The sequence below is a fragment of the Sylvia atricapilla genome, chromosome 4 (assembly GCF_009819655.1).
Source record: "Sylvia atricapilla isolate bSylAtr1 chromosome 4, bSylAtr1.pri, whole genome shotgun sequence".
In the NCBI taxonomy this organism is placed as follows: domain Eukaryota; kingdom Metazoa; phylum Chordata; class Aves; order Passeriformes; family Sylviidae; genus Sylvia; species Sylvia atricapilla.
This window is the reverse complement of record NC_089143.1, coordinates 11073668-11098625: the sequence shown is the minus strand read 5'-3', so window position 1 is coordinate 11098625 and position 24958 is coordinate 11073668. Positions and strand designations below refer to the sequence as shown.

The 24958-nt window shown below is 36.6% G+C and overlaps 1 protein-coding gene across 1 annotated transcript in view; it reads right to left on the bottom strand.

Annotated features, from left to right (window-relative positions):
* Positions 1 to 24958, bottom strand: part of ARAP2 (ArfGAP with RhoGAP domain, ankyrin repeat and PH domain 2) — a 116540-nt gene that overhangs the window by 64563 nt on the left and 27019 nt on the right. Inside the window, 2 exon segments of the mRNA XM_066317139.1 lie at positions 20194 to 20375; positions 23018 to 23138. Coding sequence (XP_066173236.1) covers positions 20194 to 20375; positions 23018 to 23138 — 303 coding nt within the window.

The window sequence follows — 24958 nt, the reverse complement described above, 5'->3', positions numbered from 1 at the left end:
TTCTGAAACTACTCTTATCCTCCTGCCCAGACACAGAAAGTTCTTGACCTTTAATCACAATATCTCTGATCAGATTTCCAAAATAGGACATTAATTACATGGTTCCTTGAAATTACCATTTAATTTGCAACAGCTCTTTAGATTTACCTTGGGGAAGTTACCACAAAGTTTGTGACAAGTGCACTATTCCTGCAAGATCTGAAAATTCCCTTAACAAATTAGCATGATTTAGTCTTTTCCTTCATTCTTACCCCATGGCATTTGATTCCTTCCAAACAAGCAAATTATTCCAGAGAGATTAAAAGCCAGTAACTAGAATCATTCAGATGAAGCACTCATAATTTTTCTCCTCTCATAATTTGGAAGAATTATACTTCAGCCTTTCCAGCTATTAAGGAGGACTAATTTCTGCAACAGAAACATGGGGAAAAACTGACTTCTATATTAGTGAAAAATTAAGATCTTTTTAAGTATTAAAAAGTTTGAGAGTGACTAGTAATGCAGAAATTTCTTTGATGATATTAAGTTTACACAAGTTTATATTGACTTCCTCTCCTTCTATATGTATTGAGCTTAGCATCCCCAGTTATTGTTCATCTCTATATCCCTCATCACAGCCCAAAATCTTTTAATATAGACTTCCAGTGATAGTTACATATTGTGGATAGTAATAAAACCAGCACATACGAACTGTCTTACAGTCTTCTAACGAGGTCCCAAAATAAAACCACAGTAAAGCATAAAGTATATAATTACACACTCAAAAAATAATGTTTAAATAATATGAAGGTTGTTAACTCAAACCCTGATGAGCAAAGAGATGCTGGAATTCCAGTTGTCTGTACATGTTAACTCTGTAACATGTGTTGAACTGTCATGGTATGTGAGGTAGTCACATTATAAGTTTTAAGTCCTTAACTAATCAAAATTCTTTCCCCCACTAGGGGACCACTTGAAAATGATTCACACTAGTTTTGAAAAAAAACAACTGTAATGACAATCTGGCATCCAAAATTTTGGAGGTTACAAAGAAGGGAGACGGCAAAAGACAAAGGCCACTTAGACTAGCTCTAGTCAGTGCCATGCAGTAAGCTTGTCTGCAGCAGAGTATTTTGGATATACTGTTGGAGTACATTCCTCTCTCTATTATTCCACATCATTATTTTATAAAAAATGTAATACTTGTACTTTGAGATGGCTCTATGATGAAAGCAAATAAATAAGAAGTGGGAATAACTAAGAGATTACTTTAAAAAATGCATTCCTGACAAACACTCTAAGGTAGTTACAACCTTAGATGTTACCTCTTATTTAAGTTACAGATCTCTCTATTCACCTACTGCAGGAGCAATTCAGAATCCTCACTTCAGCAGCTATGTGTACGTATTTTTCAATATCAATACAATTTTATATTGCTTGATTATGCACCATCAGACCATTGCCTTGCTTGTTGCATGGGACGGATCTAGGACACATGAAGATGAAGCTCCCTGACTTTATGGGCTGCAAAATAGAAAAAAAGATGAGGAGGATCACATAATTAAAGTGACTGAATACTATACTGGAGAGTTAGCTCTTATCTTTGCCTTTTCCAGTTTCTGCTCAGTGTAAATCAAAGCCTTAGCATACATTCATTTCACTGCACATTTTTCATTTCCTAGTATCTGACTTTATGCTCTAGGGTTTGATTTGCAGAACTGCTGAGCAATTGGAACTTCAGCCAAGACCTATGAAAGCAGTATTTTGAGCAGGTATAGTTTGACAGAGAACTATTCCCTCCCAAACACCCATAAAAGACTGGAAAAACAGAGAATACAAAATATACGGATATTTGAATCCTTCATTGTGTTTCTCAGAACTGTGTGGTCATATGGAGGAGAAAATCACGTTCCTTTACTTTATAGGAACTGATGAAAAATAAATTCCTCATTGCTCCTCAAAGAACATTCCTTTTTCTGTGAAGGAACGTAAGGCACTTTTCAACAGTGTGCTATAAAAGAGGCATGGGCTATGTCATGAAAAGAAATTAAAACTACCAAACAATTAGTAAATAGACAATGCACCAAAAGAGGTAGTGAACCTGTGAAAGGAAATAGCATATTATAGTATCTACTGTATAATATTATAATCAGGTGAAATTAAGGTTTTAGAAATAAGATCAGTTTTCCCATGATTAGAGGGGTGCACAAATCTGTAACTGAAGTGATGTTATCAAAGGTTTTTAGCTGAGTGTTCAAAAAAATTAGGATTGCCTAACACAGGAGCATCTGTCTCCCCATGTAACCCAAGTAAGCTCTTACTCTAGATAGATCCTTGGCTTCAATCAATTTCAACATAACAGCAGCCAATGGATCTTCAAGTCTCAGTAAGATTTAAGCAAAGTAGATCAGAACAGAGAACACAGTTCCTCATGTTTCTCTACTTCTTTACTGCCCAGCCCCATAAGAAAAGGCTTTAGTGTATGGTCACAGTGAATTGAGACAAGATGATGCAATCTGGAAGGGGATGTTCAAAGTCAACCACCCCAAACACATAAACATGTAAATTAAAAGCTTCTATTTCTTAATCCTCAAAAACAAAGAGAGAAGAGAACAGAGAGTAAAGATCATAATTCCAAGTATTAATAAGTTTCTCATTTATGCTGAAGCATGCTAAAAGGGAAAGGAAGACACAAACCAGGTTGAATCCATGCCTTACCATTATGAATAATTTGTATGTATGGAAATTATGTACTTCAGAAACAACACGTGGAAGTTGTGGCATCACTATAAGAACCTGAATTCTACATAAAGATGTACATTTTAACACAAAACAGTTTAAAGTTATTAGTGGAAAGTAGATTTCTTGACTTTATGGTACCATAGTCATTTGCATTCCTGATTCATAAAAACACCAAAGGGCCTGAATTCTTCAGCCATTCTACAATTCAGATCCCAGCTTTCTGAATCACAGAAAGTCTGATTCAGGCTATATTCCAGTCTTCAGACGCATACTTTCTTTTTGTTGTCACTCAGCATACCAGGAAAGCAAGTCTCACATCCGAGGCACACAAGACAGAACCAAGCATCAAAAGCAAACTGGTAATGCAGCACACAAAACCTCCTTTGCTACCTTCCCAAATACCCTGACAGGTACCAAGCAAGAGAGACAAACCTGCTTTCTCTGTGTTGTGTTGCCCACTCCCCCACCACCCACACAAAAAACACGTGTAGGCAAAGTTCCGATGTGAACAATTTCAGTAACTCCCTTCCAGCAGGGCTTCTCTGCAGCGTGGAGCTCATTCAGAAATCAGCACCTAATTAGCTAAGGGGGCTGAAGCCACTGCAGCTGCCTGGGCTATGATCTTTTGGTACAGCTAAATAAACATGTATATAAATGTCAAAGCCTGTCAGGAGCAAGTTCAGACTATATTCAAGGCTTTCACCTTTACTTTTATTCCAATAGCTATTCATAACATTGGCTCACATTTAAAGAGGCAATCACATTCCTTAAGATGCACGACTTCTGACACATAGAAACTCATTCCATTTAAGAGCCCATTTCTTGCTACTCAATTCACACCTTTTTCATCCCAAAGGGATACCATTTTAATATATGCAAATCCTAAAATTACGTGGAAATGCCTCAACTTTCCTCATTTTCAGTGTTTGAGCCCTTCCACCTTTCTTCTTTTTTTCATTTAGCTGAAACAGCTATCCCTATAGTCACCATCTGAAATTCACACACCCTTTTAAACACTTCCCTGCAATAACCACTCAGAGCAACTCCTGTTCATACAAGGATATTTTTAAGCATTAAACACTATTATAATTTTAAGTAGCCATCTGGATTCTTCTTTGGAAGTGCTTCACAAATGGAAACCTTAGATTTAGCAAGACTGTTCTCTGGAGACCAGAATGATCAGTGAATTTTAAGACACCACATACAGCTATAATTTTCTACATTCATATCTTTATAGTCTTCTTGCCAAAGCTTTACATACACACCAAAGATCTTGTTATGTATTCATAAAAAAAAAAAAAAAAAAAAAAAAAAAAAAAAAAAAAAAAAAAAAAAAAAAAAAAAAAACCCTGGTAGAAAAGTATTTGAACTCTTACAGGATGGACAGATTGTGAACATTTTTGCAATACCTTAAAATCTACAACAGTTGTCATGCAAAACAACAAGCCTTTTCATAGGACTTTTAGTACAGTTGTCACTAGATAAGAGAGAAAACTGTTATGACATCCCCACTGGCAAAATTCCCCTAATGAAGCAAGAAATTGTCCAAATAATGGAGTGTCTGCTTTCCTCCAAAATTTGCCCATGAAGATAAACAAATATGATACTGACAATAACCTCTCATTGACCAAGCACAGTGCTTTTAGTTACTGACTACAAACAGTAAGGTGTTAAGACAAATGGTCCTTAAAGTAAATATAAAGACTTTTTTTTTATTTACTACCTCCTTCTTTAATAAACTGAAATTTAATTGTATGATTTGACATTTCACAAGTAGAAATAATCGATAACTAGCATAATTCATAATATTTCAATAACCACAATCAAAAATAGAATTTCCTGATGGAGAAAGTTTTCTAAAGCTTTTTTTTTAACTCACAAACCTAATTTCCAAGTAATCTGCATAACTCAAAATATTTACATAGGGAAATTAATTTTTTTTAAATTTAACAGTTTTTCCAGTACTATAAAAATAGGACTAATTATTCTAGACATTTTCACACCTTAAAAAATGTATTAATGGCTATCTGAATATACTACAAACATACTCCATTTTATCACAGCTGAATCTCGATGGGATTTATTTATCAGCTGATGTTGATAAAATGAACAGTTTAGATTTCTGAGCCTATCAAACTGAATTACTCTTCTGAGATAGTGTATATTGCAACAAAATACACACTCAGACACCTTATAAGAATAAATTATTGAATTGCATGAAATATGGAGAGCTCTGGACTGTGCTAACTACTTTTTCCAGCTTGGAAGATTTTAGACACCTTCTGTTTTGAGAGCCATGAAGAAAAATGTCTCATTTTACCAGTTGACATTATGATCTTAAATTTAAAAGGAAAAAAAATAAGCTAAGGAGAGTACAGACCCTCACAAAACCATTTGGCCAGACAGTACAAACTCTCATCTATTTAATAAATGTTACCTCTGCAGGAAAGAAACATCAAATCCCATAAAATTTCAGATTTGTTCAAAATTCGAAATTCAGAAATTCTTGGACTACCTGAACTAGAAAGATAATTTTTTTTTCTTGTGGAATACATAAATAAATATTTAGTAGATCTAAATATTGGGTGTGCACACATATTTCTTAACCCTGAAGAATGTGTTAGACTTCATGGAGGTTCAGACCTTTTCTAGAAGCCAGTGTAAAGTATAAACTTCCCACTAATGCCTAGAAACAGAAACCTAGGGAGACCAATTTATGATCTGTGAATTGTTCCTACTTCTGTAACACTTACTCTAAAACAGTGAAGGGACAGAAGCACCAACAGTTTAGCCATACATTCTTCTGTGCCTGGACCAAGAGAGGGCTGATGCCATGACAACAGCAACGCTGCACCACAGCTTTTTATAACCCAGTCTTCCCTAATTCACTCAGTCATTCCAGCATTACCTCTCCTGGGAAGACAACCTCCTTACATTTAATTCAGCCGAAAATAGAGTGGGGTAGGTTTGGAGTTTTGTTTGTTTTGAGGAATTGCTTTCTTTGCTTTTGTTTATAAAGACAGTATTTTCTTCTCCTGGCTTTAGATTCACTCATACTAATTTGTCTCTATGTGACAAACAAAGATGAAAATAACAGATGAATGCAGAGAAACTGTTTTGAGTTTTTGTAAAGCAAAATCACTTATGGATACACATACAGCTATGGCTTAGTAGCTTTTCACTTTCATTCTTGCCTAGCCTTATGCCATGAAGGTAGTGATTTCACATAAAAAAAACAGTTAGTATAAAAGTAAATATATAAAAGAGAGTTTCAAGAATTAATACAGTTTATAAACAAGCAATCTACTTCCCAGTACTTAAATACTGACGTAGTTACAGTATTAAATACTTAAGATTACTGAATCCCTAGTAAATCCATGGTAAATAAGTTTTATTACAAGTCCATGTAAAAAACATTCCCATTTGATTTTAGTGATTAATTTTTTTAAATTTTTATTTTACAATGATCAAAGCTAAGATGGGCAACTATCATAGCTAAAGAAGGATCCAGCTCTAAAATATCTGTACTTAACTCATGTTTCAGGGCTGTGTGTAGAATTCATATACCCAAACCAACAAACAAAATGCCTTCATCATAATGATCATAATCTAATATTTTATCAAATATCGCCTCCCATTACAAAGTATGACCTAGAAGCACCTTATGTAATAATAAAGTAAATTCAAGCTTTCAATTAAATTATTTTCTGCTAATGAGGATCAAAGGCTAATATCTAACAGAAAAGAACAAATTATCTTTAAAAACGGAGCAATCATTCTCTAAAAAATATACTTCAACAGATTACAAGTCAGAAATAAACCAAAATCCTTTAAAAAAGTCCTCCACATACATCTTTCAAATAACCTTTATACTCTGTGTTACTATCTTGACAGCTAGTTAACAGAAAGAACCCCTAAAAATTAAATCTTTAACAAATTATCTCCATTTACACATTTATCTTCTGCTTGTTTCATTAAGCTCCCTGTTGTCACCCACTGAACAATGCAGGAAGGTGTATTAGGAACCACAACAAGCTACAGATACATGGCTCCTTTGTAGTATACTGATTCCACCATTCTTTTCACTTCTACAGTCTCTCACTCATGCCCAAATCCTTGCAAGCAAGAAATACATCTCACTCACCTGAATTTAATGAGAAACAAAAAAACCAAAATTTGTCAACAGCAACGTTAACTCGTGCCTCAGAGCACATTCTTGGGTAGGGGCAACAGGGCTAGATTACAACTTATTTCTTTCCTGCATGTTGTGCTAGAATAGCCTTCAGAATCACACAGTAAGAAAAAAAAAAATAAATCTGAAACATGTATTGTTCATGTTAGTCAAGATGCCTTACAAATCAGTGATTAGTGAAGAGCAGCACGTGTAGTGGCAGTTTGCTCATGGGAAATGACCAAAGCAAACAGGGAAGCACTGATTTGATTTACAGGCTGAGCATACAGCAACACCCCAACCTAGACAGCAGCCAACTGAACCCACTTCCCATCAGCGGGAAGCACAGTGATAAAAATGCTGTTCTGGCTCAAAACTGAAACCATGCAGATGCATCTCATCACACACAAGTTGCATCAAAATTGCAATGACTTGATCAAGATAGCACATTAAAGAGAATCTCACAAACAGCAAAAATAGAACCAAAATTACAAAATCACTCCAATTTTTAGGATATTCAGAAACACAGCAGCAGCATTTTGTACCATTTGTGGGTAGGGAGGGTTGCAACATGCTACAATGATTTTTAAGAACAGGAAATCTACCAAAAAACACTTCTATATTAGTAGGAATGGGCAGCTGCAATCTGGAAACATACTGAAGTTACAAGAAGGTATATTTTCTCAGCACGAACACATCATTTAAGAAACTAGGATGAAAAAGGACTCAGGAATGAAACAAAATACTGCACTAAAATGAAAAACTGGCAATTGACATGAATGGCAAAGCTCCAACTGACATTCAAAGTGATGGAAATTCACCCCAGATATCTGTGTATAGACCTACAAGAAACAGCTTTCCTCATACAGCCCCATAAATACTGAAATGCAATGCCTCTTTAACTTTTCTACTTAAAAAGACAAGCAGCTACAACAAAATCTGCACATGCCTCTTCAATTCCATTTTAAAATAGATCGACATGCACTATAGGAGAATGAAATTTAGGTGTGAGGATAAAAGGCCTGTACAATTAGAAGACCTGAACAGCAGCACAGAATCACACAGAACTGTGATAACATCCTCTGGTTTTGTATCTACAGTGCACTCTATTAACCTTTACTTTTTCTTCTCCCTGTAAAATTCCCTTACATCTCTACTTGCACATATTAAGGAATATGTTTCTGATATTCCATATGACAGCAGTGAGACAGATGAAGAAACAGCCTGAAATAGTTTGTGCAGATGTAACTCTTTCATCCCTACATGTAATGCTGTCATGTCTACATTAGCATTTATTGCTGAGAACACCAGCAAAGACACACAAGTTCCACACTGCTAATGGCATATATTTACCATAAGCAAGTACCTAAACATCATCCAGCTGCACATTGTTGTCAAATAAAACCAAACAAGCTGTAGATCATCCATTTCTAGCCACAGCACACACACACAAAAAAAAAAAAAAAATCAACTGATGTACTTATTCAGGCTGAAATAAACCCTTTTTAGATAAGTCCCATAAAGTCCCATAAAGCATAAAGTCCCTTCTGCTCTGTGTGGTTGGTTCGTTTTTTACAAAATAAGGAGACAGATCTTAGAATCCCCCTTGCTTCTCTTAGTGGGAAAAAAAAAAAAAAAAGTGCAGGGTGAAACAAACCAACCTAAAAGTCAGAATCTATCTCCCACACTGGCATTGGTGATGACCAGTCACAGCACTCTCTCCTTCTCCTATGGCTACTCAGGACTAATGAATTTTGCCTTGATCAGTTTCTCAACTTTTGTTATGACCCCCATCTCCTGTCTCATCAGTTTTCTTGCATCCCAGTAAACTGGCAGCTGCTCAGTTCCTTCAGGGGAAAGAAGGGAGAGCCAATTGTAATAATGGGCTGCAATTACTCCTGTGTTGCAGGAACTGAGCTGCTGTTGCTGACTGCTGTCATTTTATCTGCCTTTGAACTTCTTTATGACCCCATGGCAAGGAATAACAGCCCTTGGCTGGAAAAAGCATCACACATACAACAGCCTGCAGAGCCTCTCAAATAACTGCCTGACAGGCTGACTGTGAAGCAGCAAGCAGGACACAAAGCCATATTTATTACACCAATGCAGCCACTCTCCTTCAAACCTTTTTTAAACCTCACTTGTGTATCTCTAACACAGGTCTGCATACCCATCTTAAACCACAGACAAGGATAAATGTGGGAAAATACAATATAGTGGATATACAGACTCCTCTCTTCCTGCCTGAGGAGCACAGAAACATCTACAACTTGGAAACATTGGCTGGTACAAGACAAACTATTTTGCAGTGACTGAAATAGAGTCATATCCACAGACAACAGCAAGTTTTCTGTATTTTTTTAATAGCCTAACTCACCTTAAACAAGAAATGGACATATATTTAATGTAATAATTAAATATTACATACTAGAATCTGCAAAAGGGTAAGCAAAGTCAACAGTGGTGGTGTTTATCTCCATGAGTAAAATACACTCTTCAGCCATTACATTATTTGGTTCAGCTTTTTTATCAAAGTAATTTTATTGAAAATGCCACAGAAGTACAATAAAAAGGTCTACCAAGAGGAAAAAAAAAAGAACCACGAAAAACAAGGCAAACCAAATAAAAGTTGTTCAAAACATTCAAGACATACTTAGGTACGTCACTAGGCATGACTCATAATACAAGCAAGATTATTTCCACATTTCTTTCCTGAATCATAGTTTTCAATTTATTTTCCTGAATATATTTTTCTTTCAACAATTGTCCAGGCCTGTTCAAATGGTTTTCTGGATGCCCACAGAAAAGTGCTTTGACAATCTTTCATTCTAAGTAAAGGTAACAAATCTGGATTTTTTTCTGCTCTTCGGTGTATGTAAGATTTTTCACGTTTCTTTAAAACTGCTATATATAAATCAATCAGTCGATCATTCTGATGGATATCTGAGGGGTCCTGACCCACATGCTGAGATGGAAGTAATTTTTGAGTGAAGTCTTCTGGAAATATCGCTAAGATACTGATTTTTAATGAATGAGATATAAACCATCCTTAAAAGGATGTTACTTTGTATGTAAAATATTTTAGAGGGAGAATTTAATTTAATAACCATGATGTTGAAGCATTTCATGCAGTAAGAATTTAGTTTGAGTAAATTAAGTTCAAATTTGTTGGCCGAGCAATTCATTAACTAGGGTCAGAAATTATTGCTGAGAAAGCACGCTGGGATAGTCCCCACGTTCATACTAAGCTATAAATCATAAATTCTCTTCCTTTTCTATAAGGATGGTTCATTTATTTAGAATAAAATTGGTAGATATAAGATAGTGGAGTAGAAAAAATTATGTTTATTACCTGAACAATACCAAACGATATTAAGAAACCAGCATGGGTGAAGAAAAATAAAATATTTATGGCCCAAAAATATTAAAACGTCACTTGAGCTACAATGATATTAAAGATCTTAGTATTTTAAGGATAATTTCTATAATTCTAATTTTAAACCATTCACTTTGCAACACTAATGAAAACTCCAATGACCTAATTATTTTAGTGGTCCAAAAGCAACTCCAATCTGCTCTCTGCACTGTCATCAAAGCTACTGTTCCTATTTCCAGCCCACACTGTGGAGAAAAGGACAGTTTTGGAGTAAGCATCTATTGCTAAATTAAACACTTGTACAAAAAGGGGTGAAAGCTGAAAAAGCATGAAGAGGAAAAAAGGGAGGGGGTACTACAAATTCTGGGTGTTTTTAAAAAGTTGCAAAGGTCCTTACTCTGATGAACTCCAACAGAGATTGAAGTAAGATCACCCAATCTTGAAAATCACCACTGAGTAATTACACAAATCTATGAATGCCAAAACTGTTTGCTTTATGAACACTGTGCATTTCCTGCATGATCAGCTATTGCAACTTGAATGCATTATGATCAATCACTTGCTTTTAAATGCTTAGAGTTCTAAACATTACAGTGTCAGCTACAAGGCACATTCATGAATTGAGGACATATTCTTTTTGGTCTCCTGCTGGTGCACACTAATCCATTTTATTTAGTTTTGCAACCAAGGAGAGCATTTTAATCATCATAAAGTGACTGCCAGTGCTCATCTGATATATGTTATAGATTAGGCGAATCCTAGTCTTCAGCAGTATTGCTTTTCCCCTTCAGACTGGACAAAAGAATAGCCCCACTTGTTACCTTGCACAGAAAGATATCCATACAACTTAGTTCTTTATCATATAGGTAATGTACCAACAGAGAGAAATATCCTTTTCTGACATTACTTGTCTGAGCTCTGCCACAGGAAGTACAGACTGAACTAAGAAACCACATCTACTTAATTGAGTTGCAATGAATTTCAAACCTGACAAATTGTTAACAGAAGTTGTATACCAAACAAAAATTTGCAATAGCATATTACAGTATTTTTAACTACTTATGACATGGAATTCACATACACCATCATGAAAGTCTGGTGACAACAGATGAGAAGATTGAGATTTGAGACAGCCAGCTTGCCTTCAGGAAGGGAAAGTCTTGCCTAAGTAACTTAGTGGCCTTCTATGATGGAATGACTACATTCGTGGCCAAGGGAAGAGTCACAGATGTCATTTTTCTGAGTTTCTGTAAAGCCTTTGATAGAGTCCCCACAACATCTCTTCTCTAAACTGCAGAGACTCTGATTTGATGAGTGGACTGTTCAGTGGATAAGGATTTGGTTGGAAAGTCACATGGAGAGGGTAGTGGTCAATGGCTGAGACATCCACCAGACATCAATGACAAGTGATGCCCTTCAGGGGTCTGTAGTGGGACCAGTATTATTTAATAACTTCATTAATGACACAGGTGAAGGGATCAAATACACCCTCAGCCAATTTGAGGATGACATCAAGTTGAGCAGTTCAGTTGAAACTCCCGAGAGACAGGTTGGCATCCAGAGGGGCCTGGACAAACTTAAGAAACTTAAGAAGTGGGCACATGGAAATCTTATGAAGTTTAATAATATGAAGTGCAAGGTGCTGCATCTGGGTCAGTACCCCCAGTACCAACACATGCTGGGGGATGAACAGATCCAGAGCAGCCCTGCTGAGGAGGACTCAGGAGAGCTGATAGGTGAGAGGCTGGACATGACCCAGCCACAGGCACTCACAGCCCAGAGCCAAACGTGTCCTGGGCTGCATCCAGAGCACCGTGGGCAGCAGGGCCAGGGAGGGGATTCTGCCCCTCTGCTCTGCCCTGCTGAGACCCACCTGCAGGACTGCTTCAGCTCTGGGGGCCCAGCACAGGAAGGACAGGGACCTGTTGGAGTGAGTTGATTAGAGGGATGGAATACCAGGTTGATTAGAGGGGTGGAATATCTCTCATATGAGGAAAGGCTGAAAGAATTTTTATTCAGCCTGAAGAAGAGAAGGCTCTAGGGTGACCCTAATTGCAGCCTTTCGGCACCTAAAGAGAGCCTATAAGAAGGATGGGGAGGAACTTTATACAACAGCATGTAGCTACAGAACATGGGGAATGGATCCAAACTGAAAGAGAGTAGGTTTACATTAGATATTAGAAATAAATTCTTTATTGTGAAAGTGGTGAGGCACTGGAACAGGTTGCCCATAGAAGCTGTGGATGTCCCATCCCTGGAAGCCTTCAAGGCTGGATTGGTTGGTTTTGTCTTTGAGAAACCTGGTCTAGAGGGTGGCATCTCTGTCTATGGCAGGGAGGTCGGAACTAAATGACCTTTGAGGTCCCTTCCAACACAAGCCATTCTGTGATGATTTTCTGATGATCTTAACATATGTTTGTACCTATCTAAGTTTGTGGAACAAATATTTCTGTGAATATACGTTGCCTATACTGCCTCAGAAATGCTCTGGTCTTCATGGTCATGTAACTTTATATAAGTATTAGTATTTTAGCTATGCTAATTAGTTTAATAGCTGAAATAAGGCATAGGGAAAAAAAAAATCGGTAAACTAAACCAAGTGTGGCAAATGCATAGACAAAACAGAGGAATGGGGAAAATACATTGCCTTCAATTTAAAAGAGAAAAAGCCAACCAAAGCTACTGACTAGTTTTTCAGCAGGTTTCCTATGAGAGCTGGCTAATATGTTTACAATTAAACAGAAATCAATTGGTGCTCTAGCTGCATTTAATCCTACAGTATATCGAGCTATTGAAAGAAGAGAGATCCAAGTGTTCTTGAAAAATACTTTCTTTTTCAGTTTCATTGTCACCTCAAACCTTCTTGTTGTACACACATACAAAAAAATATTGTTATTTTAGTGTGTATATTACATATATACATACAAAAATGCTGATTATACAACCTTTTGGATTAATTGAATGTAGAAATATTTTTTTCATGTGATTTTAAAGAAAAAGATTAATGCAAGCTCAGTCTACAGTTATAAAAGGAAGTTCCCATAACAATGCTCTGGTTCCTATATTAGGGCTTTTGATCCAATACATTATTTTACCATGGGATTTGAATCCAAGCTAGCAGTTCTGAAAAACAAGCAACACATATAGTGATGAACAACGGTCTTGGGAAATTCCAGTACTCTTATAAGTAAATGGATTTCCCCAACATTGCATTAATAGTGTTGTAGCCTTATGGCAAGTAGACCCAAAACCTTCCTCAGCTGCTAACGTGTGTGCTCTGCCACTATGTAAAATCTTCACGATATTCAAACAAATTCCACTTCTCTTCACTGTTAATTTTTAAGGTAGCTGGCTATATATGCATTAGTCATCCATAAAGCCTGACAGAGCATTATTAAAAACTGACAACTTTACTCCAAATGACATTAAACAGGAAGCTTTTTATCATTGTAGAAGCATTAGGCTTTTTACCATGTTTCATGACTGCCTTAAGTGTACTTACATCTCAACAAGATCTTAGCATTAAAACAAATGAACTGGAAAAATCCTCCGAGTTAGCTGCATATAGAAGAACTTAACACTAACTCTTACTTTTTTTTTAAATAGAAGTCGTGGTTATGCCCTTCTCTCTGTTAATATTTTCCACAGCCTAGAACAACACCACACAAAATTATTTTTGAATGTAAAATGAAGACCTCCCCTGTAAAGGTGCTCATTGACACATTTTTCTTCTCTGATTGAGCAACTTTAGCAGCATTTATTTTAAATCTATTTTTAAATCTTTTTTGAAGTATGGGTGCAATGAGTTGAAAACCAAAATAATTGTCATAAAAAACAACAAAGCTTTTCCCCACCCAACGTGATTTCCTGTAATCATTAATTTTTTGTATTATAACAAGTAAAACCAAAAGATTTAAAGCTTTCTTAAGCAATTCAAGTTATTTCCTGTTCAGTTGTTTCTTATGTCATGCACAGCAATTGATCATTGCTATGTTTTTGAGTGTGGAAAATTTGAATTAATTTCTTGCAAGGAACTGCTAGAAAGTTAGGGATATAACCTTAATCTATCATCCCAACTACAGCTTGATGCAAATAACTATATTTAAAAGAGGCTGGATCATTCAATTCCACTACAGTGTATCAGTATATTTTGCCTTAATACAGTTATTCATATTAGTCTTTCCCCCTCCAATCTATTTGGTGTATTTTTGGGTTGTTCTGTTTCTGCTTTTTAACATTTGCTATAGATTTGTGTTGTTACAAGGGAAGAGCAAAGCTGGAACGAATCAAACAACAAAGAGCAAATGTTACCTACACCTATTTAAGGCATTCCAGGACAAGCTCAGTTGTATGCTTGTAACCATGTTTGATCACGGTCTGCACTAGCAATCAAGTACAGCACAGTTTCTTTAGACTTTCCCTGTTATTACAAACAACAGTTTTTCATTAGAAATACTCTAAAAGCACATGTGTTTTTGGGGCAAGGGAGATGAGGATGTGGGATGAGAATGGGGAACAGGAGAAACACAATTACAAGGATTGTGCTTCTTCTTGTTTACTCATTCTCAATAATTCCTCCTTCCACTGCCATACCCCATTCATATCAGGCACTTCTGTCTCCTCTCACCCTCTACCAGCCATCTGAAAGGCACTCTTGTTCCTCCTCCTGCTTCCTTCTGTTGCCTTTACTCCCCTATTTCCCTAGCTTCCTTTTCAGAACTCAGTTGCTTTTCTCAGAGTTCCTCATTAGATCTCAAAACTTGTATTTTCCTTTCTGCCCACCTTGCATTCAAGTCCTCTCTCCAATTTTCTTTCACATGGCTGTTTCCATCACCTTGTATTCATTATATTCACAAATATAATCATGATGATACACCAAAGAATCTACATACATTAAAAAGAATTTCTCATGATGCTTTAGCATGACAACCAATCACTACTACCCATCTTCAGGACTTCATTAAACTGCTCTTCTTTGGTAACTTTCCATTGTTAAATAATTTTGACTGCTATTAATAAATACTTTTCTTTTTAAAAGGATTTCTCTATCATTCATCATGTCCTTGATTATTAATCAGGATTCCATTTTCTCCAAGTAAAACCAGAATATTTTCTAATGAAGAATTTCCTTTGCAGAGGATTATTATAAAGTCTCATTGCTGCATACCAAAAGACTTCCAAGACCCCCCCAAATCCCAACCACAATGTCTGTGGCAATGTATTTCATAGTACCCTACAATGGTTTAAAGGGGACCTTTAAAGATGATCTAATTCAACCCCCCTGAAACACGTACCCAACAAAGGCATCTTTCACTAGCTCAGGCCACTCAAAAATGCTCCCCTTTAAACTCGTGTTTCTTAACAGAGAAAAGAACATATCTCTGCCCTTATGCAGGCAGAGACTCATGCACACATCCCTTCTGCTTCCTTCCACTGACATTGACATCACTTCCTCTCTTTCAAGATGCCAATCTCAAGCATCAGCTTTGGCTTGTTCTTTCAGCTATCTTTATATCAATTCTCTACATTATCCCACCCTTTTTCATTTTCTGCCTAGTTAATATCCTTTCTCATAATACATCCTTTGGTGTTGTCCAGTTCTGCTTTAAATGCACCATTAGCATTACAGAGGAAATTAAAATTACTAGGCACCCTTACTGGTTCACTCAACATGAATAAACATTTCCATCTGTCACAGAGCAAATCATTTCAATCTTTGAAAAACAAAACACCCTCTGAAATCAATAGGAACATTGAGCCAAAATGAAACAAGAGGTTTTAAATCAGTAATGTATATTACTGCTTATATATAAAAACGAGAATACTCATCACCATTCTAGCTTTAACTTGGAGTCAGGCATGAAGAAAATATGCTGCAAATTATTACGGCATACAGCCATACCAGTCTCCGGTCTTTATATTTGGCAAAGTTTCCTCAAACATCCCAGGTAAATACATCTAACCACCCAAAGCAGTAACAAGAAAATCATGATTTCTCTTTTCAAAGCCAAATTCTAGCACAAACACTGTGACACCTAGGCCTTCCCTGACATTAGATACCATTAAATCTTAAATATAGCCTAACAAAGGCGATATATTCAAGCAGACCAGACAAGCATTTGTCAGAGGCCTTCTGATGGTAACTGAGGGAAGGTTGTCACTAGCACTGCCACTGCAGATTGACATTTCAAGCCAATGTTTGAACTGCCATGAATGATCAGATTACGTGCTTTTATTTAAGCACGAATGACTTTGAAACAGAAATGGGAATTTCAGCAAGCTGCAGGTTGAACGAATTGATTCCGTACAATTTACTTTTCACTTTTGCTCAAGAGAGGAAGTTTAAGAAATTTACACTACATGAGTCAAAGAAATTGCTGGTTTAGTACTAGCACTATATCACTGCCACAAGTTCAAGCTAAACCAATCACTTTTTAACTAGAAAGAGGCCTGAGACATGATGTTCTGATCTCAGTCTGAACTTCACAAAGTTCACAGTGGTTATGTTATGATTTGGCATTTGGCTTAGGATCTTTTCCACTTTTAACACTGAAGAAATTTTTTTAAAGTAACAGCAGACTCTCCTCTATCAAGTTTATTAGAAATCAATGAATAAGCTCGATCCAATCTCATTTCAGCATTGTAAGAAGTCTAAATAGGTGTCTTTTAGCACTGCAGTTATAATAAACCCTTCTAAGGCTCTCCGGGAGTCTAGTGTGGATGTGAATTCCAATATGAACAGGATTTGAGGACATCCCTGGACAGATTTGCCTGATAATTACTGGCTCAACTGCAAACAGGAGACAGAGAAGGATTTTTAGATCAACATCGCCCTCTAATGGATTCATGCTGTATTGTGATGGTTTTCTCCACTACTGCAGTAAAAATCATTCTGGTTTCCACTTGAAATTAATACTCAGAAGGTAGATAAAGAATTGCAGACTTTGAAAGCCTAAAGACAGAAGCTATTTCTTCTTGCAGAATTTCTTCCAGATTGCATGAAGAAAGGATATTCTTCAAATACAGAGTCTCAAAACAAATGTCTTAGGAGCATTTGAATTTTCTGGGGGTTAGGTAAGTAAGCCTTGGGGAGATGGTTTTGCCCCATTGTTTGCAATATTCATACACACAGGAGGAGTTAACAGGTTGACAGCACATCTAAACATTCTGTTTCAGGGTTTGAATTTGGTTTGCCTTCCGCTGCAGTCAGCGATCTTTGCAGAGCATTCACATAGCAGGAGGGAATAAGTATCTAACTAGTAAAAGGGCTGTGTAAGGATGTGCTTTCATGATCAGCTGAAGCAAATCAGCTTCAATGCTGAAATGCACGACGAAAGGGCAGAGCAGATACAACCTACCACACAGCAGCACAAGCAATAGAACCAACATACATGTGCACACACACACATACAAAAAAAAAAATTTAAAAAAATCTGTACAAATAGAAAGTGATGGGGGAGGGAGAAGTCTTAGAGTATCTGAATCATATCATCTGTACTCTGAAAATGCGGCAGAGAGCAATCAGGAACCTTTCAAGAGTAAATGGCCTTGTTTTGTAACAACATACAGTCAGAAAAACTGACTCAGCACAGTGGGCAGAGCTGGGAGCACCCCATAACAACAGAGGAAGTTCAAAGCACGACTTGAGGCAAGAAAGATCTCCCAACAGTTATATTCAAGTAGTGTAAGAATGAAAGAAAAAAAAAAACCAAAAATTTGATTCCTGATATTGCAACTCTCAAGAGGGATATAACTAATTTCAAATGACCTATCACTCTGGAGAAGAAATTCTTTCACAAGTCTGCATATCTTTGCTCCTCAATCAAAAAGCCCAGATCATCCACAAGAACCACTAAAAAAGATTCAGGGATATAAGATTCAAAAAGAATAAGTTCTGAAAGGAAAAGTGACTCCTTCATTAACAATGAACATCCACAAAAAGAATATTTTCATGGACTCTCACTGTTAAAATACCTGGAAATGCTACAACAGAAGAGCAACATTGAGCATGCTCATAGTGCAAGTCTCACAAGCCACAACTATAAAATTGGTCAACCTCATTCTTTCTAAATAAAAGAGCACCTCAGTAAAATAAAGGGTCTCAGAAAGGAGGGGTGGTGTTTGCATCTTGGTTCTGTTCCTCCTTAAAGATAAGCTGTGAACTTAAATAAACATACTAACTGACAGGTCACCTATTCATTACAATAATCAGGCCTGAAGATTTCAGGTATAAAGAGTACTGTGCTCAGCTATGAAGACCAATATCTCTCCCTGATGCTCATTCAGCAAAACATATGTTACGGGCTTAAATTCAAATGACAGATAGCAGATACATTTTTGGTATAATATTTCAGATCTAAATAATTTATGGAGTTTAGTTATAGTTACAGAACAGCATAAATCTATAAACTGTATCATGTTTGCAGTGGCTTGATCCTGGATGGATGTTAGATGTCCACCAAAGCTGCTCCATCACTCCCCCTCTCCCTCAACAGGACAGGGGAGAGGAAATATAACAGAAGTAATGAGGGAAGAGGTAAGGACAGGGTGAGAGCACTCACCAATTACTGTCACAGGCAAAGCAGACTCAACTGGGGCAAATCAGCTGAACATTTATATTACTGATCCAGCCAGAATAGGATAGTGAGAAATAAACTGAAATCTTAAAATCCCTTTCCCCCACCCCTCCCTTCTTCCTGGTCATAATTTTGCTCCTAATGTTCTCTACCTCCTCCCCACTCAGCAACTTAGGGGGATGGGGAATGCAGAGCTGTAGCCAGTCCATCACACTTTTTCTCTGCTGGTCCTCCTTCCTCAGGTTTGCCGTGCAAACCCAATTGCAACATTCTTTTTTTATTGGCTGTTGACTGACCTCAAAGAATGTACCTAACAAGCGAAACTTCCTTGAATTACAGTAAGTAGACAGAAAAACAGTTCTTCTAAGTCTCTAATTTCCTGCCATACCGTGAGAAAGAATGGTAAGATTTAATGTCAAACATTATGTGGGCCCTCAAGCACACCTAAAAAACTTCACACAGAGGAGGATAACAGGGGAGGAAGTGAGATCAACTCCAAGAGAGACCATTCACTTTTGAGATGGGGATTTGTCTGTCACAACTTTGAAAGAAACAGAAGAATGCAAGCATGTAAAAATGCCTCCCTCAATGCCATCCCAAGTTCCAGCTACTTCTGGGTAATCAATTGCCTCACAAAGAAATAGCATCTGCCATTTAATGTCCTGCAATAGATTTTTCTTCCACTAGTTCACACAAATACTCACTGAACCCACTATCCCCATTTATTCCCTGCCTAGAGCACCCTAGAGAGTTCCACTACATATTATCATATAGCCATGCCACAAACAAAACTAGAAGCCCTAGATTTTGGAAGTTGAAAAGAGAGACCTACTTCACATTTTTTAATACCAGATTTGTTTAAAATATTACAGTGCACAACAGAATCTGGCCAGTCTCTATTCTTGGAAACAAAAAGAACATCATTTCTGAACATTTCCCTGAAGTGTCAGTTAAATACCACAACGTGTTTCTGTATAGCACACTTTCCAGGGCAGTGTATTATAAAACACTGAAACCAGGGCACAAAATAAGCCTTCTGATTAAGTTGAGTACTTATGGCCCACATTTTAAGAGTGAATTAATCCCAGCCCTGACACTAACATGTTTTGACACTCAGAGCTTTTCACTTCACCTCACTATATATTCTTTTTTCTATTGTACCACAGACATAATGATTCTTTGCCTGCTTTGTGAAGCCTTCTGAGAATTGCAGCAATAAAGTACTACATATAAAGAGATATGCATTTATATTGAAATGCACCTATTCACAAAGAGCCATCAATTTCCAACTGACTAGTTAAACCATTTTTATAAGCTTTCATTCACAAAAAAGCACATGAAAAATTTACCTGCTCATTTTTGCAGATCCATACAGTACTCCCCTGAAGTAGAATAAAGATTTTGGTTTTGTATCCTTTCAGCTCAAGATATCCGCTTTTCTCAGGGGTGACAGAAGTTCGAGACTGGGAGTTATTATCAGACTGCAATTTCAAGGCGTTGAGCATCGTATTAACCCAGTCATTTCTTTCTTCTAAACAAGAAAAAAAATTGGTCAAAGACAGTTAGTTAAGCAGCAGCTTCATCCTTCTCTACACATTGGTTTTCCCACTGTTGTTTCTACATAGGTAGATGGCATAGCTGTGCCAAATTAGAGAGAACATCCACATTGAGGAGGAGGTGTAAATAAAAATGAGAATCTTTATCAGTGGAAGTGTTAGAAGGACAGACATCCAATTAACTCCCAACAATAAACACACCAATCCAAACAAACTGATGATCGAGATTATTAAAACCATGACTGCTGTTTCTGAGATACAGTATTCCAGACAGCTTAAAGACTGACATGGCAGAGAGGTGGCATATTCACCTCCTGGAAGCCAGATCAGTGGGAAAGGATTACAGCAGTTGTGTAAGCAGAAACCAGGGAACCTAAATATCATCTGTCACTGAAGAGGCAAACCAGCACCAGTGCTATTCCATGCTTAGCCATGCTTTTAGGAAAAAACACTTGGTAGTTTACAATCTATTCCATTAAGGTGTGGTGGTTAAGCTTGATATTGTCAAGGGTACTGAGTAATTAAGAAAATGTGTGTTTGAGCATCTTTGCATGCATTATTAATGTAACATCTTACAAATACATGAACGCAAGGAGGTGAAGTAATAAAGTTTCACTCAGTCTCATTCACTATGTTCAGACATTTCACCAGACTAAGATCAATATATTTTAATGCTGAGTAGTCCAAATGAATTAGGTTTGCCTTATGCAACTGGAATATCATGAATATTTCAACTATTTGCTCTGAAAGAGCCAGATCACAAAGTATACCAGAGAGGAAGAGCGAGGGACTGGAAGTTCTATATACCGTATGTATATAGCTGGCAAAATTAGCATGGAAGACTGCAGGGAACATCACTGAAATAATAATGTGCTTACTTCATAAATGGCATGTGTGCAACACAAAGGAACAAATACACAAATTTAGGTATCATAAAATACTTTGTAGAAAAGGAAGATGATAGATTAGCACAGGGCATGTGATCCAAGCATTCCTGTAAAAAATTTTAGTTTAAAATACATATATGCTGTCTTGAAATACTCCAGTAATCTTTCCAAAGTACTTTAGTATAGCTGAGGGCATCAAATTACTGTAGAAGTGGGTTTTTTCCAATGGTATTTCACTCTGGTGAAACAAAATCTCACTGCATTTGAGCAAGTTATGCTCTAATTCACTGCTATCCCTTGTTTGGTTATTTATTTTGCCCTCAAAAGCTCCTACACTTTCCAAACCATTATATACAGTGCTTTTCCCTCTAGATATTTAAATCCATCTAAAAGTAATGCATTTCTGGTATATATATAAAAGTCTCCATTTCAAAATCTTTGAAAGAAGTTAAGTACCCTTTGAATAGTCCCAGAACAATTCCCAACCACAAATCGACAGAAGTAATAGCATCAAGTAACAGTTCTGTTTTTTGCATGTTACAGAAATGAAGCAGGGGTATTTACATACTTTACTTGGAATACATAATTCAGTTCTGGATACAGTAATGGCCAAATTCCTTACACAATAAGCATTTTTAACCTTAAGTGAACAGCTTTTCAGACAGGTTACTACATCTAAAGATGTTTATATACTACATGAAAATGGAATTTCATGTATAACAAGTGGTTGCTCTGAATATATTTTACAAGTCAGCGTAAGTTTTTAACATTTTTATAGTATGCAGGGCAAAGATCCACAAAACAAAATGCAGCCCTCCAAAATGTATTCCACCAAGACGGTTATATTCTAATTTATGAAAAATATTAAAAGTATTTTTGGAAGAGAAATGCAAAAAAAAAATAAAAATATATATATTTTCAAACTCAGCTTAGAGCATAAAAAATTACTGAAATAATTTGAGCCAAACCTGCTAAGAAGGATTTGTTCACTGATGCTGCACTCCTGTTACATCCTGCAGGGAATGTTTACAACCAACTGTAACCCATAAAAATGGGATTTGATAATGGAAATGCTGAGAGATCCTTAGCTATAATGGCTCTGGCATGTACTGCTGTAAATACATATTGCACAACTCTTTTTTTCTAGGCATTCATTTTTATTTGCTTGTTTCCATAAATAAATCATACATGCACTGATATTGATTCCACATATTACAGCTGTAGGTTGATAAAGAATTCAATTAGAAGGCATACTAACTTCCTTGCTACAATTTACATTTGTAGTCTCTATCAATACCTGGCTGAAAATACTATATTAGGACAGAAAAACTTGGATTTCCTTTGATCACAGCATCACATTCCAGACATCATTCACTGTCTCTTTGTCATTTTTTTATCAAGTGGTGACTCAGAGATGGCTGAGAGCACACAGGCTGCAAAAGCTGCTACTGAGACTTGAGAATTGTTCAGACAAATTAATCTTTGGGAAGGATGCGGGAGGAAGCAGAAGAGTTGTGAAAAGTCTTCTCATTTTGATATTTGAAAAAGTCATTGCCCAACAATTTCTGTTGTTCTTACAAAGTTTAGAATTATCTGCAGTTTTATGAGCTTAAACCAATTGGATTCCAGAAATATTTCTCATAATATAACAAGTCATATTTCACAAACAGAATTTATCAACAGTGATTACACAGCTTATTGGCAATTTTTATAAACACACATCTACTTACCTTCTTTATCCACACGGAAAACAAAAGTCCTATGGGATGTGACAACTTCAAACTTATTCTCCCCATGAACTCTTACTGTTGCTATTGCAGAGAGCAGTATTATTCCTTTTGAGAACACTTCCTGTAATAAAAAGGTAGTCAAAATATTTAATTCTTGTAGAATTTAAATTTGTCTGATGTAATACTACTTGTCATGATGTTTTGGAAGTTCACCACACTTAATATAACTGAATAAATGAACCTCTTCACTATTTACCTATCACCAACTTCACTGTTCTGGATCTATGCACATCTACTACCTTCTAAAATAGAATAAAATCCCACGATAAGATAGATTGTGCATATTCAAGATGCAACTTCATAAATTATCTCATGGCACTAATATTGCAAAACATCACACTTTAATTTACAATTTTATGCCAAAGTAAATTACATTTACTATCTCAAAGAAAAAATAGTTTAAAAATATATAATTATTATACTTGTATGATAGAATGAGACATGGGAAAAACATTATACCTTCTTCAGGCAGAGAATTCCAAACAGTTTTGCTCTTCTCCCCACACCTTTCCACTTCAGTGGGTATTCAATAAGGAAAGTAAATTCACTGATTTTATCCCTAAGTTTGAGCACAAAGGAAAATATCTCCCATCACACTGGAAAAATTCACTGTCCTGTCAGTGCTAACAAGAATGCTCTAGCTTGGATCAGGTGCATGCTTTTCTGCTATAAGTGTGTGCTGGTTTTGCTTTGGAAGTTAATTCCCTTCCTAGTAGGTGGTATGAGGCTATGTTTGATGATAGAAATAGGGTTCACAACAGAGGGATGTTCCAGCTATTGCTGAGCAGTGCTGACCCAGAGTCAAAGCCTTTTCTGCTCCTTGCCCCACCCCACCCCTGAGGAGGCAAGAACATGGGGGGTGACACAGCCTGGAGAGCTGACCCCAGCAGACCTGAGGGATATCCATACCACACGGCATCATGTTCAATGTGGAAAGCTGGGGGATGTTCATGAGAAGGGCTGGATGAATTCCTTGGTTTGCTTGTGCACAACTTTTGCTTTACCTCCTGAAGTGTCTCTATCTCAACCCACAAGTTCTCATGTTTATTTTTCTGATTCTCTCTCCATCCTGACTGGGGAAAGAGTGAGTGGGTGTGGGGCATGATTGCTGGCTGAGATGAAACCACAAAAATTTGGAGTCAGCACAAATTTTCCCAATATTTTTAGATTTCCAACTAGATATTAGGACAACTGAATGGAACACAAATGCAAGACAGTAAAAAGGAATAGCTACAAGTACTTCCTTCAAGCATCTCACCTTTTAACCTAATTAACCGAAGGGTTTGGGGTGGAGGTTGACAGGAAGGAAAGCTGAAGCAAACATGCACTTCAGAAATGCATCTGCATTATTCCTGGGTTCCAGAGTTAACGCTGCTCTTATTTCCACTATGCTTTCATCAATTTAATTTCTGACCAAGACAACTCAGATATACTGATAAAATTTATGATACAGAAGCAGTAATAGTCCAAGAGTCAGCTCCCCATAAAGAAATTGTGCTATAATAATTTCCCTCCCAAAATATAAATTATTGTAACAGACTTCACACAAGCACTTGAGGAACATTGAGAATGTGAAGCAGGAAAGATACACTGGATCATTTTTTTTGTTTACTGAGTTTAATAAACTAATGTTGTTTCACTTTGAGGTACTAATACGTCAGTGAAGGTAGTTTAGTGGATAAATAAATAGAAATATTGAAATACAGCAGAAGCAAGCATGTTACTATAGTTACACACAAGGAATTGTCAGAATGACCAGGATAGAATTACATAGCTATTTCCATTATAGCTATATTTGTTAAAAGAGTGATTTTATATATTTTTTAATGAGGATGAACATGAAGTTTACTATTGATCTTTCCATGGTAAAACCAAATTTTT